This window comes from Corvus moneduloides, chromosome 18, assembly GCF_009650955.1.
Source record: "Corvus moneduloides isolate bCorMon1 chromosome 18, bCorMon1.pri, whole genome shotgun sequence".
Lineage (NCBI taxonomy): Eukaryota > Metazoa > Chordata > Aves > Passeriformes > Corvidae > Corvus > Corvus moneduloides.
In genome coordinates this window covers 1,941,600-1,957,170 of record NC_045493.1, presented here as the reverse complement: position 1 = coordinate 1,957,170, position 15,571 = coordinate 1,941,600, and the positions used below count along the sequence as shown (strand labels likewise).

The 15,571-nt window shown below is 54.7% G+C and overlaps 1 protein-coding gene across 4 annotated transcripts in view; it reads right to left on the bottom strand.

The window, feature by feature from the left end:
• The window catches only part of NOS1 (nitric oxide synthase 1), a 69,360-nt gene that overhangs the window by 24,633 nt on the left and 29,156 nt on the right, over positions 1-15,571 (bottom strand). For 3 of the 4 annotated variants that reach the window (XM_032128234.1, XM_032128232.1, XM_032128235.1), the window contains exons 3-5: positions 5,947-6,079; positions 662-799; positions 77-222 (exon numbers count right to left, since the gene is read on the bottom strand). In XM_032128234.1, coding sequence (XP_031984125.1) covers positions 77-222; positions 662-799; positions 5,947-6,079 — 417 coding nt within the window. The remainder of the gene's footprint in view (positions 1-76; positions 223-661; positions 800-5,946; positions 6,080-15,571) is intronic. The other variant, XM_032128236.1, reaches the window with a different exon arrangement.

The following is a 15,571-nucleotide window of genomic DNA, read 5'->3' as shown; positions in this document are numbered from 1 at the left end:
GGAGGCAGCTCTGCAGGCCACACGTGTGACATCTCGGCCCCCGCAGCAGCCTCAGGCCTCCAGCACCAGCACTCACCTCTTGATGGAGGCGTAGTACTGGTCAATGAAGTCCTTGGCCAGGAGCAGCACCTCCTCCTTGGTCCTGGTGTCCTCTGACTTGCGGATGTGGGGGCTGGGGGTCATCACGGAGCCCATGCAGATCTGCTCGGTGCACGCCGTGGCCTGAGGGGACAGGAGGGAACAGGAATGTTCTGGAGCCACCGCGGCGCCGGTGGTCACCTGAGCTGGGCCGGGGCAGCCAGCGATGGCCGACACAGAGGGGGGGGGTGTCTGACACACAGGGACATTCCCAGCTCCCTGGGGGTGCTGTGGGATGACAGCCAGGCCGGGTGCAGTCACCTCTTGCCCCCCCAGTCCGGACAATTGGAGAGATGGGATTCACACCCCGGCTTGGCATGAAGTCAAATGCTTTTCCTTATTTATCCCAGATTGATTTCCCTCTCTCCCTGTTTATTGCACCAGAGGTTTGAAATTCCAACCCTCCTGGAGACAAGACTGAATTCCTCCACTTCTGCATTCCCGGGTAAACCCATCTCGGAGACGCCGCCATCCACTCAACGATGCTCAGGGAACTTTGGCCGGTCCTACCAGCTCTACTCACCATGGCAGTCTTGAGGTGCAGGGTGTCGTGGAGCACGGAGCCCGTCTCCCAGTTCTTGATTTTCACGAACCGGGGGCATTTGGAAGGGCTCCCATTGAGGGTGTTCTTGGTCGGGGACTGGCGCCCGGATGGCGGCGGCTGGAAAAGAGGGAACACCCGGCACGAGGTCAGAACACACCGGCAAAATCCAGGAAAAGGTCACAGCAACACAGGACCTGTGCTGGAATTCCGGGGCTGGCACAGCCAGGCGAGGTGCATTATCCCGGTATTTGGCATTATTTGGGATCCCACAATGGAGCAGTGGAATTAAGAAGTGGTGTCTGGTTATGGGACGGCCAAATCTGTGGCGAATGAGTTGAAATCAGGGGTGGAAGTGACTTGGGAGGATGTTGTGTTCAAGTTTTCCTTTGATACCAACGCTGGAAGATGTAGGAATGAGGGTGGATAAATTATCCCAGCGGGGGTGCTGCTGAATCACGAGTAGTGGGATTTGTCCCTGACTCTCTGCCTTGGGATGGGCCCATCCAGCACTCCTGGAGTTCTGTGCCAGCACGGGGAGAGCCCCAGCCAGCACAGAACTTGTGAGGAGAAGAACTGGTTACAGGTGCTTCTTTTTGCACGTTTTCACAGATAAAATCGCAATTTTCTGCCATGGCCCTTACTCACCCCAAGCATTCAAAGCTTAAGGAGCCACCGGTGCCTGCCAGTGGGGACAGGGAAGGCTGTGGTGCCTCTGGGAAGCAGAGATCTCTCTCCTAGGAATCAGATCTCACCCAGGGATGGAATTCCATCACTGGCACCACGGTGCTGTCGCTGCAGCTCTCCAGGGGACGCCTGAGAGCGTCCTGGCCAAACCTGCTTGTGCTTGGCACCTCTTCAAGGCTCTGCCCAGACTGGATCTGCTGTCCCTTCCTACACGAATCCTGGGGCTGGTGTCCCTTTTGAATTAATCTGCGAGGTTTTCTTGAAGCTTCCTTGAAGCTGGCACTGCCTTCAGCAGCATCACTCTCCTTTTCAGGGTCCTGGGCTCACGTCACAGACTGGCAGCAGCAGCACAAATTCAGCCTGAAGGACCAGGCAAAGAACCAACCCAGGGTAGGAGAAGCTCCTGGTTCAGCAGGGAGAGCAGCAGGAGCCACAGGGATGACAGAGCAGCTGAGGCTCCAGATCTGACTCGTTCCCACTTTCCCAGAGGATTGCTCTGCTTTTCCAAGCACGGGGAATGTCTGGCTGATTCCACAGCCTGGGCTGAGCAGACACCTCGGCATTGCCCTGCTGTCACTACTGGCCAGACTTTTTGTTCAGTTCTTGTTTTTTACCATAATCTCCTGACATTTTTTCCCCGGAAAACAGGGATTTCAGGCAGCCTGAGGCTCACAGTGTAATGCCACGCTCTGAAAACATATTCTGGGAGCAAGGGACAGAGGCTGCAGGAGAAGGCAGGGATTTACAGCCTGACCCCTCAGCAGGACCTTCCTTAGCCCTGGCAGTTCCCAAAAGCTGCTCCCTGCCCCTCAGGCTGTGCTGCCATGGGGCTCCGACATTCCTCATGTCACAAATCCCATGATTTTCCCAAGGAGTGTGTCCAAGTCCACGCCCTGAAGCCAAAAGAGCACAAACCACATCTCGGCCTCCCCTTTCCTCTCTGCAGAAACCAAATATAAAACCTCATTTAGAGCTCAAACCCAGCAGTAAATAAAAAGCCTCCTCAATGTAGTCCTGGAAAAACATTATTTTTAAGCTCATTTTTTTTCCATTTCGAGCAATCTAACCTGACTGAAGGCAGTGGCAGTTCCTGGTCTTTTTTTTCCCCTGCTTGTTTTACTCTTCCAAGAGAATTAAATCATTCTTTAGTCACCACCAGCATCCTGTGCTCCCTGACCCACCCTGAGGACCAAGGGGCACAATCTGCCACCTTCCCTGTGAGCCCGATTGCTCAGAGCAGCTCTCTGAGACGGGCAAAACATGCTGAGAACAGCTCAGAGATGCAACCAGAACCAATCCTCACCCGCAGCTCCACCTGCCAGACAGAAACCAGGAACACCAGGCGGGAAGTGTTGATTGTGTCCAGCACTTTTTAATCGGAGTTCTGACCTCCTGACAGGGTGTGCTGCTAAAATACTTCTTGCTGGAGCAGGTATGGCCCAAAAACGTGCTGGGAATGCGGATGGAGCAGTGTCCCCATCCTCGGAGCAAGCGGGGAGACACTGCCTGCTGAACGTCTGCCTGCAGATGTTCTGCCTCAAACCCCCTCAAAGCTGCTCCCTTTCCCTTTTGTCTTCTCCCTGCAGGAGCAGGGCAAGCTGGAATCTTGGCATCACAGGGTCCTTAAGGTTGGGAAAGATCTCGAAGACGGTTGATTCCAACCTTGGAGTGAGCACCAAGCTGTCAGCCAGAGAGAGCACTGAGTGACATTCCTTGGACACTTCCAGGGACGAACGGGACCTCATTAATCTGCTCCAGTGCCCGACAACCCTTGCTGGGAGAGGGCCACGGAGCAGAGGGATGCTGAATCCTGGGATGCCAGCCAGGCTGGAGCAGAGGTGTCAGGTCTGACAACCCCATCCCGGAGCAGCTGTGGAGAGAGAGAACCCAGAGGAGGCTGGGAAGGAGCTCTGTGTGTGAGTCTCTGTGTGTGTGTGTGCGCGCCTTCCCTGCACGCCGAAACCGAAGCCAAATATTCCCCGTCGCTGTGCCAGGGAGGCTGTGCGAGATCCTTTCATGTTTTAATTAGGCAGCTGCGATATCGGTGACTCAGGAGCGGGACAAACCGGGCGACAACTGCGGCAGCCGGGGCGCACACGCGTTATGCAAACAGCATCTACCGGGAGCGGAGCGCCGGCGCTTTGCGGCTCCGGAGCTCTCTGCTCCTGCAGGGGAACGCGCCCCACGGCCCTGGGGGCTCCGTGGGGACGGAACGACAGCGGACACCTCCCGCTCGGGGCTCTACAGGTCCTCACCCTGCCTCCACCCGCTCGGCTGAGCCGCATCGGCTGCGGGAGGGCAGCGGCAGCGGCAGCAGCCGGGTCGTGGATTTATTTCCATGCTGACATTTTCCTTCCAGGCTGCATCAACTGCGCTCGGCTGAGAGTGTGGCCTTTAGACAGCTGCAAATCACCCTCGCAAGCTGCTCCGAGTCGCTTCCCCCGAGAGCTACGCGGGCGCAAAGCTCCCGGTTGCCCTCGAGCTGCTCACAAATCAGTCCCCGAGGACTCAAGCAGGACCTGGTGCAGCCGCGGCATCTTCAGGTTTAGGGCCAGGGGGATCGGGCTCCTGGGAAAGCAGCGAAAAACGCGGTGTGGCTTCGTAAAAAACAACAGAGGGATGGGGATCGATGCCTAGCGGGGCTTTCAGCACCTCATTACGAGCCTCAGTGAGCATTCAGCACCTGGCCAAGTGAATCCACCCAATCCTGCTCTAAAAAAGCAAGGAAAATTCCCACTTGGCTTGACTTTCCCCCGTGTTAATAGTATTTATTGCTGCTTGAAAGAAGTTCAGCAGCCTTGACTGCACACAGCCCCGGGGAACGGCTGGGGGAAAAGCCACGCCGCTTCCAGAAGAGCAGGCGTAAGGATTCGGGGATAAGAAGGATAAAAAGAAAGCTGCGCATCCAGTGGGGAAAAAAAAAATAATAAAGAGTTTAATAGCAGCTTAAGACTGGCGGTTTTGGCAGCCCCAACACAGAGAGAAATTAAGCTCTGCACACAGAAGGTTATAAAGTGCTTATGGCAGCAGACACGGACACGCACGGGGCTTAGCAAAGGAGGCAGGGAGACGGAGCCTTTCCAGAACAGGGGCAAAGGGGGAGGAGCCCGGACCTGTCCCTGGGCTCGGGATTCCTGCCACACCGCATTATCCATGTGCTGGGACGTGGGGCTGCCCAGGGACATCCCTCCAGTGGCTGCTGCGGCCCGGGGGTGCTGCCACTCGTGTGGGGTGATGCCCACCCTGAGGCTGGCTGTGCTGCTGGGACACCTGAGGGCCACGGTCCTGAGTTGAGAGCGGGGTGGAAATGGATCCCAGCTGCACCTCAGCACTCGGCCAGGCTGGTCAGAGCCCTGCAGCGTGGGCAGGAACATCCCAGTGCCCTGAGTGGGCATCAGCACCAGCTCAGAGGGTCTCATGTCCACCCCCCCCATGGGTGTCTGACACTGGGAGGCTGCAAAAGTGCATGGGAACATCATTCCATGCAGGATTCCAAGAAAAATGCATCCAGCTCTGGGTCCCAGCACAGGAAGCACCTGGAGCTGCTGGAGGAATCCAGAGGAGGCCAAGGAGCTGCTCCAAGGGCTGGAGCCCCTCTTCTCTGGAGCCAGGCTGGGAGAGCTGGGGGTGCTCACCTGGAGAGGAGAAGGCTCCAGGGAGAGCTCAGAGCCCCTTCCAGGGCCTAAAGGGGCTCCAGCAGAGCTGGAGAGGGACTGGGGACAAGGCATGGAGGGACAGGACACAGGGAATGGCTTCCTACTGGCAGAGGGCAGGGCTGGATGGGATATTGGGAAGGAATTGTTCCCTGGGAGGGTGGGCAGGCCCTGGCACAGGGTGCCCAGAGCAGCTGGGGCTGCCCCATGATCCCTGGCAGTGCCCAAGGCCAGGCTGGACAGGACTTGGAGCAGCCTGGGACAGTGGGAGGTGTCCCTGCCCATGGCAGGGGGTGGGATGGGATGATCCCAGTCCGTTCCCCGTGTCCTGCCCTGGATAATCCCATCAGGGAGACCCTTTTGCCCGAGCACTGGCAGAGCTCACGCACGTCATGTTTTCCCCGAGGTGATCTCAGTGGCCTGGCAGGGTCTGCCTGACGTCTCTGGCTGTGCTACAGACGTGGAGTTAATCTCCCTTTGGCAAGGGAGCCTGAGAATTGATGGCCGTGGAGTGTGAGGAGATGAAAAGGCTCCGTGGAACGCGTTCTCTGAAGTGCTCTATTCAATTACCATCAGATGAATCCAAACGCCTTTCATGATGCAGCTTGGCCTGGTGCCACCAAAAGGGATCACATTCCCCAGGGAGGCTTCAGCGTCCTGGTCCCTGGCTGGGCTCCCATCCCACGTCAGCCCTTGGATGAAGAGCATCATTCTCCAGTGACCTCCATTCCCTGCCTGAACCTTGTGGGCTTCAGCTCCTGGCCCAAAGGGGCTCTGGGATCTGTCACCTCCAGCTTTTGGGATCAACCACACATTGTCCCCACAGGGTCTTTGTACTTTGAGAACCCACCGGGATGGGTCACACTCCCACCAACGCTGGGAATTTTGGTTTTCCCACCCAAAGCAGCCCCAGCCATGGCCTCTTACCTGCTCTGCTTCGGAGTAGGGGTTGTTCAGGACCACGGGGACGGTGCTCTTCCCCCACAGGTCCCCCAGGACACGCTCGTTCTCCATCCGTGCCGGCACAGCTTTCTGGGGGTTGTTCTCCCCTTCCCTGAAACTGAAGGGTTAAAAATCATTTGGGTCGCTGGGTGCTGGGACCACGGGCACAGGTCCTGCTCCCGCTGCTTCCCACAGGAGCGAAAACTTGGCCACTGCCCCGCGGGAAGGAAGGAAAGGCTGAGCCCTGGCCAAGGCGATGAATCAGCGAGGTGAGGACAACCCAAACACAATGGAAGTTCCACCTCGGAGCAGCAGGAGAACCCTGTGCCCACACTGGCTCCACAACAGAGCCTCTGCGCCCCAAAACCCGAGCTGGAACCCCGGGAAAACAGGAGCTGGGGAAAGGAGGCTGGAAAAGCTCGTGGCAGAAGGAGCCTGCAGAGCAGCTCGGTGTTTATGAGCAGGGAAGAGGGAGAAAAAAGCCCCAGAACAAACAGGAGGCTCCCAGGAGCTCTCTCTCCTCTCCCTGACCTTTCCAGATGCTGTGAGTGGAAGTGATTTCAGTCGAGCAAACGGATGGATTGCCCCTGGAATTGCTGGGGATGCGGGGAAGGCTGGGAACCAAGGGCATCCCACCCAGCGCCGGCTGCCCCGGCCCACGCGGTGCCACCGGAGTAACCCGGGTGTAACTCGGGTGTAACTCCGGTGTAACTCGGGTGTAACTCACTGCGCCATGCACGACTCGGGGTGTGGGAGAGGCTCTGAAACGCCACCTGAGCAGCTGCTGAAAAACCTCTGCCATGTGAGCCCTCGCCAAGGAGAGAAAACAAGCGGGGCTTAGGGACGTGGCATTCAGGCGAGGCAGGAGGTGGCACCACAGAGGCCATGGAGGGAAGGGGCTCCCTGGGCCGGGCTGAGCAGGGGCACGGGATGCCAGGATGGGCACAGGCACTGAAGAAATGCCCTCTGGAATTGCTTTGCTCCTGCTGTCAGCTCTTAAAAGCCTTTCCAGATGCCCCTGGATTCCGTAATGAGGCTTCTCATTAATGGTGGCAGGGTTTGGGCGCTCACCAAAGCGGGACGCTTGCACCCAGGGCATGAATCTCGCCAGCAGGATGCTCCTGGTTCCATTTCAGGGAGACAAATAAATACAAATAAATTCAGTTTCACAGTCCTTGAAGCCCTTTGGCTTAAGGAAAAGACTTCATTTAAAGAGCGTCTCCCTGTGCTTTGAGTTTTCTGTCATTTTCTGCTTTTACAGAGCCATGCTCAGCTGCCAAAATATTTCCCTGGGCTCTGGCCACCTTCCAAACACTGGAAAGTGGCCACCTTGGTGCAAGGGAGGAGGCACAGGTGCCCTGAGGCCGTTTTCCCTGGGATTTCTGTGCCCGTCCAGGCCAGGAAAGCTGCTCCTGGGTGACCTGGCTCCTGGGAGGATGTGAAAGGGTTTCAATCAGATAAAACACAAGAAACCCCACCCGCAGCACCTGAAAGGGTTTCAATCAGATAAAACACAAGAAACCCCACCCGCAGCACCGAGGCCCAAGGCAGCAGATCCCAATCTCTGCTGCGGTGGTGGTGATCCACAGAGATCCCAGAATCCACACGGATCCCAGGGACTGCCAGGAGCCACGCAACCCCACTGTGCCCAGTCCAAAGGGCAAGCCCAGGCTCTCTTGCCCAGTCCCTCCATCCCAGTAATCCCCAGCAGCCAGGCGGAGGAGAATTAGCAGGATGAAAACGCAGCCGGCCTGGCTGTCCCCTTCGAGCGAGGCCCAGCTGTTAAATCTCCCGGAGAACTCTCATTTCCACGGCTGCACATCCCTGCCCTCCTGCCCTGATCCCCACCGTGCCGGCGGACGCGGGGCCAGGTCAGCACAGGGACACCGAGCGCACCAAGTCACCTCCAGCGGCTGACGAGCCCCAGCTGCTGCTCCTCACAAGGGGCCCAAAATCCAGACAGAAGCACTAAATCCATGAGGGAGAAATCCCTTGGCTCTCCCGGAACCTGGGGCTTAGCAGAGGGAAGTGGAGAACCACGAGGCCTCTCCAGGGGCACGGGCTTTGCCTCTGCGCGCACAGGAGAAGCTGGGGATCAGCCAGAGGTCCCACAGGCAGCTCCAGAAGGATGCTGGTGCCTGGCACAACCTGCTGCTCCCAGGGAGGTGTCTGCAGGGCCACTGCCAGCACGAGGGAAGCTGGGACCGGGATCCATCCATCAGCAGCAGCAGCTGGAGGGGCTGGAATGTGGGATCTCATTGTGTGCACAGCAGCAAAGCCGTAAATGTTGGCAGCTGGAGAAATCCCAGATGTTGAATTAAGCTGGGTGCTAATTTGGGTGGGTTGGGATTTACAAGTTCTGCTGGAGCAGGGATTGCTCCCCTTCCCCAGCCTCGAGCACCACCTGACAGCGAGGTGCCCCATCCCGAGGGACTGGGACATCCAGGTGGGAATTACCTGGATGCTCCATGTCCCCTCGCGTGTCTGCAGGTGTGGCAGGAGCGGGATTCCTGCTGCTGGTCCTGATGGATTTCCGGCTGCGTGAGCACGGCAGTGAGGGGCTGACCCTGCTGGGAAAGCTGAAAAAGCTCTGCTGGAAAAGCACAGCCAAGCGTGGCTGTGACAAAGCCATCAGAGTGACCTGGGGGCCGAGGGGGGTTCTGCTGCTGTGCCTGGCCAGGGGCTGCCCCGAGCCAGCGCAGACCTCCCCCGGATGAGGCTGCCCGGAAGGATCCGGCTCTGTCCTTTCGGAGAGAGGCAGGGAGAGAAAAGCCCATTGAGAGCAGCCAGAGCCTCACCCCAGCCCCAGCACAGATGGGGAAGTAAAAATAAAACCCATCAATTGCTTCATTTTACAAATATTTCCTGCCCCTTGCTTGTGAGGGCCTTGTTTGCGAGCTGGGACAGCGACAGGGTTTTTTGGGATGAGTTGTTTTCCTCTCCTGACGTGGCTGCTCCGAGCCCCCTGAGGCACAGGGTGACCTGGCACGTGTCACTCACACTCGAGGAGGCTGAGGGGACAGCCACCACGCCGTGTCCGAGCTCACACCCTGGATAGGGTTTCCAAAAGGGTTTTATCCACAGGAGAACCCAAAGAGCCGTTCCGGTGGGCACTGGGGAGGGCACAGCTCCCTCGAGGGAGCCCCGGTTGGATCTGCCCTGGGAGCTTCCCAGGGAGAGAGGAGCTGGCTCCTCTTCTTTGGAGAAATCCTGGCCAGGCTGGACGGGGCTTGGAGCATCCTGGGATAGTGGAAGGTGTCCCTGCCCACGGCAGGGGTGGAATGGGATGGGCTTTAAGGTCTTTTCCATCCCAAACCATTCCATGAGATTTTTAATATCCCCACTTCGATGTCTTTGAGGAACTGGAAGCAGCTCTGACGATGTGTCCTTGGAGGCCATCGAGTGGCTGAACCCTCCCAAAAGCCACATCCAGGATCCAGGTATCCCTCTCTGACCACTCCCAGATCCATTAAATCCTCTTAGCCAGATCTCTTGGATCCAGAGAGATCCAAACCCCAGTCTGAGGGGCTTTTTTTCTGTTCTGAAAGCCAAATTGGATGCTTTAAAAAGGAAAGAGGAATCCTGCCCTCCCCCTCCGGTGCCCAGCAGAGCCTGGGATGCTGCTCCCCTTGGAAAGAGCATCTGGCTGTTTGGAGAAATGAGAGGCACCACTGTTTTCTTTTGACTAATTTGATGATGTTGCAGTGCTCCGAGTGATGGAGCAGAAGGGAAGTTGCTGAGACAGCCCTTTCAGAAATTTCTCCAAAGCTTTTCCGAAAAGAAATTAAAGGGGAAAAAAATAAAAAAATAAAAAAAAATTTAAAAAAAGAGCAAAAGGGAAGTTTGTCAGTTTGTCACCCAGATCCTTTGGATCTGGGCACAAGGATCTCTCTGATTTCCCAGGCAGGGAGCAGAGATAGCCCTGGCTGCTGCCATCCCAGCTGGGATGGGTGATAAGGATGGCAGTGCCCACACACACCTCCGGTGACGCTCCGGTGACGCCGATAACATCACCCTGCGCTGTGCCCAGGGATGGGCTCCTTCCTTCCCGGCCCTTCTCCTGAAAATCCTGAGCTTGGGGCTGCGTGGGAAGCTCGCACCTCAGGCGAGAAATTCCTTCTTCCTGCCTCATTCCCTGATTTTTCCTGGGGAATGGCTGCGCTTGCAGTGCTCCTCCTTCCAGTGCTTGGGGCCGGGATAAGCGGCTCTGGCCTCGCCTTTTTTTTCCCCATGGGAAACCCCATTCCTCAGGGCGTGGCATCATCAGAAGGGAAAATTCCTTTCCTGGGGCAGTTGGAAAACGCGCTGGAGGGTTAAGCAAGGTCTGGACACCGGCAGAGGGAGAGGGATGGGGCAGGAGAAGGGATTTGCAGGGCGCAGGAGATGGAGCAGAGCTCGGGAAGGAAGCGGGAGTTTGGAAGAAGGAATACCTCCAAACGCTGGGATGCACTCCCTGGAGAGGCAGCAGGGACGGGGTGCCCAGGGTGGGAACTGCAGGGCGATCCAAGCAAGGGGAAATGGGAGAGGGGACGTGGGACAGCGCGGAAGGAGGAGGACAAAATCCTCGGGAAGAACCTGTGGAATGATCTGGAGAAGATCCTGTGGCCTCAGAAAGTCGGGACATGGCTGGGATGTGCCCAGTGCTGGGATCAGGGCCTAATGAGCCTCAGGGAGTCTGTGAAAAATGAGGCTGGAGAGTGCCTTTGAGGGGGCACTGACAGATCCAACCTGGGAACAGATCCAAGCATTCCCAAATCCCACCAGCACGGCTCAGAACTGCGCCAGCATCGAGCTGTGACCGCCGCTCCTGTCCCTTCCCAAACATTCCCGAGGGGCTCCTGGCGGATTCCGGCCTCTCCGGAGGGAGAGCACAGCTCAGGTGTGCTGGGAGTCCCACTGGGATCTCCTGCGGGATCACCCCGGGGCCGGGGGATCACACACAAGGAGAAGGGGCTGTCCCACCCCACGGGATGCAGGAGCAGCAGGGAGGGCTGAGCGGGTGAAGGGTGCTTTGGGGACTGGTCTGACGTATTTGGGGGGAATATGGGATTTATTGGGGGGAATATGGGATTTATTGGGGGGAATATGGGATTTATTTGGGTGGAATATGGGATTTATTGGGGGGAATATGGGATATATTTGGGTGGAATATGGGATTTATTTGGGGGGAATATGGGATATATTTGGGTGGAATATGGGATTTATTGGGGGGAATATGGGGTATATTTGGGGGGAATATGGGATATATTTGAGTGGAATATGGGATATATTTGGGTGGAATATGGGATTTATTTGGGGGGAATATGGGATATATTTGAGTGGAATATGGGATATATTTGGGGGGAATATGGGATTTATTTGGGGGGAATATGGGATTTATTTGGGGGGAGTATGGGATATATTTTGGGGAAATATGGGATATATTTGGGGGAATATGGGATTTATTTGGGGGGAGTATGGGATTTATTTGGGGGGAATATGGGATATATTTGGGTGGAATATGGGATATATTTTGGGGAAATATGGGATATATTTGGGTGGAATATGGGATATATTTGGGGGGAATATGGGATATATTTTGGGGAAATATGGGATATATTTTGGGTGGAATATGGGATATATTTGGGTGGAATATGGGATTTATTTGGGTGGAATATGGAATATATTTGGGGGGAATATGGGATATATTTGGGGGGAATATGGGATATATTTGGGTGGAATATGGGATTTATTTGGGGGGAATATGGGATATATTTGGGGGGAATATGGGATATATTTTGGGGAAATATGGGATATATTTGGGGGAATATGGGATTTATTTGGGGGGAGTATGGGATTTATTTGGGGGGAATATGGGATATATTTGGGTGGAATATGGGATATATTTGGGTGGAATATGGGATTTATTTGGGGGGAAGATGGGATATATTTTGGGGAAATATGGGATATGTTTGGGTGGAATATGGGATATATTTGGGGGGAATATGGGATATATTTTGGGGAAATATGGGATATATTTTGGGTGGAATATGGGATATATTTGAGTGGAATATGGAATATATTTGGGGGGAATATGGGATTTATTTGGGGGGAATATGGGATATATTTGGGGGGAATATGGGATATATTTGGGGGGAATATGGGATTTATTTGGGGGGAATATGGGATTTATTTGGGGGGAGTATGGGATATATTTTGGGGAAATATGGGATATATTTGGGGGAATATGGGATTTATTTGGGGGGAGGGGTATATTTGGGTGGAATATGGGATTTATTTGGGGGAATATGGGATATATTTGGGGGGAATATGGGATATATTTGAGTGGAATATGGGATATATTTGGGTGGAATATGGGATATATTTGGGGGGAATATGGGATATATTTGAGTGGAATATGGGATATATTTGGGGGGAATATGGGATATATTTGGGTGGAATATGGGATTTATTTGGGGGGAATATGGGATATATTTGAGTGGAATATGGGATATATTTGGGGGAATATGGGATATATTTGGGTGGAATATGGGATATATTTGGGGGGAATATGGGATATATTTGGGGGGAATATGGGATTTATTTGGGGGGAATATGGGATATATTTGGGGGGAATATGGGATTTATTTGGGGGGAGTATGGGATATATTTTGGGGAAATATGGGATATATTTGGGGGAATATGGGATTTATTTGGGGGGAGTATGGGATATATTTTGGGGAAATATGGGATATATTTTGGGTGGAATATGGGATATATTTGGGTGGAATATGGGATTTATTTGGGTGGAATATGGAATATATTTGGGGGGAATATGGGATATATTTGGGGGGAACATGGGATATATTAAGGTGGAATACGTGGTTTGCAGGCACAAAATGCTTCTCTGGGTCAGAGTGACGGAGTCAGGGTGATGAGGAAGAAGCCTCGGCCGAGGGAGAAGGGGAAGGTTATTCCCTGCCAGAGCTCCCTGCATCCATTTCCAGAATGGCACAAACGTGCTAATCCCAGGGAACCTTTTCCTTCCCGAGGTTTTAAAGTTTTGTGTCCAAGCGCAGAAGAATGAAGAGAGATCAGAAATGCAAATGAAATGTTTTGAGTGACACAAAGAGATTTTGGCGGTGCCGAGGAAGGTGGGAGGGAGAGAAATGATGGAGTTTGTTCCAAAGCAAGATGGAGCCTGAAACCTCGAAACCTTTCCTGAACTGAATTCCTGCTCCCAGCACTATTCTCCTCTCGGGGCTGCTGTTTGGACTGAAACTGCCATGTTTCCATCATGCTGCTCATGTTATGGAAGAGGCCTGGGAAGGAAAATAAATCCTGGCAACTCGGTGGGGAGGGGGGGAGGAAGGAGGGAAGATGGGACCTGACAATCTCCCCAGAGCTCCGAGGGAAAAACAGACCTGGGTTGGCTGGCAGGGAGTGAATCAAACTCTATTTTTGCTTCCTAGCCCACGGTGAGCCTCGTGGCAGAAATGCCAGCTCTCATCATACCTTGGGCCCCACGTCCACGCTCCCTTTTCCGACTGCGGATGGCCTGAGCCGAGGAGCAGCCGCGGTCGCAGCCGTGCCGTGGGCAGGCACCGAGGGCACAGGGTGGCAGGAAAAGGCAGCAAGGAGAATTTCCTTGGAGAATGCAGACCATGGGTGCAGGGCGTGGAGAGGAAGCGATTGTGTCCCCACAGCAAACTTAGAGTCAATCAATCAATCAATCAATCACGGGATGGATTGGAAGGGACCTTAAAGATGAACTTGTTCCACCCCCTGCCATGGGCAGGGACACCTCCCACTGTCCCAGGCTGCTCCAAGCCCCAATGTCCAACCTGGCCTTGGACACTGCCAGGGATCCAGGGGCAGCCACAGCTGCTCTGGGCACCCTGTGCCAGGGCCTGCCCACCCTCCCAGGGAACAATTCCTTCCCAATCTCCCATCCAGCCCTGCCCTCTGGCACTGGGAAGCCATTCCCTGTGTCCTGTCCCTCCACGCTCCCATAAGAAGTCCCTCCCCATCTTCCTTGTACACTCCCTTCCAGTTTTCTTCGAAAGTGGCACTGGGGAGAGGAGCTGGAAGCCCAAAGCACCAGGTGTAGCTGGAATTGGTTTTGCCAAAGCCCATCTTGAGCAAGAATTTTCTGGCTCCCTGTGAACAACCTCAGCCTTGCGCCCTTCCCTGGGAACGCTGCCGCAGCTCCGTGAGCCGGATCGGCTCTGGCAAAGAGCTGCGGGCTGGGAAGGTCAGCACCAGGCAAAGAGGAGACAAACCAGCATTCATCCCAAACCCAGCATCTCCAGCTGGATCCACAGCCAAATGGTCCAGGCTGGAGGTGTCCAGCCCAACCTTGAGCAAGGTTTTGCACCCTCCTGGGTGTAGGTAGAGCTCAATTCCTGCGCCGTTCCTGCCTGGAGAAGTCCCAGCCTAAGCCTGGGAGCTGCATCCATCTGATAGGGCTTGCTGGGGTTTGTTTGGCATTTCCTTGGCACCGACCAACACTCTCCCCAGCTATCCACTCCCCGTTATTCCCTGACCTTTCTGCACTTCTCCTGCCATCCAAGAAAACTTGAGAGTGCAGGAGACCTTCGGGATGCCCCGGCTCTGCGTGAGCCCAAGGCCAGCAGATGAATCACGCGCAGCCCAATCCCTCAGAAATGCCCTTTGCCCCGCACGGCAGCTCCTGACGGCTTCTCCCTGCAGTAAATCTCCTTTCTCACATCTCTGCTCCAGCCTGGGTCCTCTCCCTCAGGATCCAGGCTGCAGCTTTTCATCAAGCAGGAGAATTTGACCGAAAAGTGGATTTTCAACCCCAAGGTATAAAGATTACAAAGATTTTTTTTTTTTTTTTTTTTTTTTTTGCTAGGATAGTGAAAAAAAGAGAAGAGATTGAGATTTCGGTGAAGTCCTCACTTTGCTTCTTCAAGGTCCTTCAGTTTAAGTGAAATCAAAGCATTTCTGTTTCATCCCTGAAGAGAAAAACTTCCAGGTAAAACCACGTTTTTCATCCCTCCCCACGGCTGGAGCGGAATTTCCTCGGAGACCCTGCAGGGGTGGGATGGGGAGCAGGGTTTGTAGGGCGAGGCTGCACCCCGCCCAAAGTCCCAGTGTTTGGGATTGTGTCCGCCGGGGGCTTTGCTGGTCCCTGAGCTAAACCAGAGGGGATTTTTAAGCCCCCCCTGCACATTTTGTACCCAATCATGACCCTGTCAAGGTCTCAGTTCTTAAGCCAGGCTCTCCCAGGATGGGTTGGTGCTGGATTAAAGGATGCACAGTCCGGACAGGTTTTTGGAGAGCGTGCTGGGCTCGGGGGGTTAAATCCCCTCCCATTGCACAGCAGATTTCCAGATTTTCCAAATCCCAACAATTCCCAAGCCAACAAGACCTGGAAGGTATCTGTAGGGGGGGGATGGCAGGAAGGGCGCCCAGACACCGACACCGAGCACAGCAGATATTTTTTCCCTCTGACTCAGTGCGAGCACCCTAACGAGCTTTGAGGTACCGTGTCCTCCACGGGAAACAGGAATAATTTGGGAGAGCAGGAACGACGTGAAAACAACTGAAAATAAACCAAGGAAAGTGGGAAACTCAGGGGGTGGGGGTGGGATTGGGATGGGAGTGA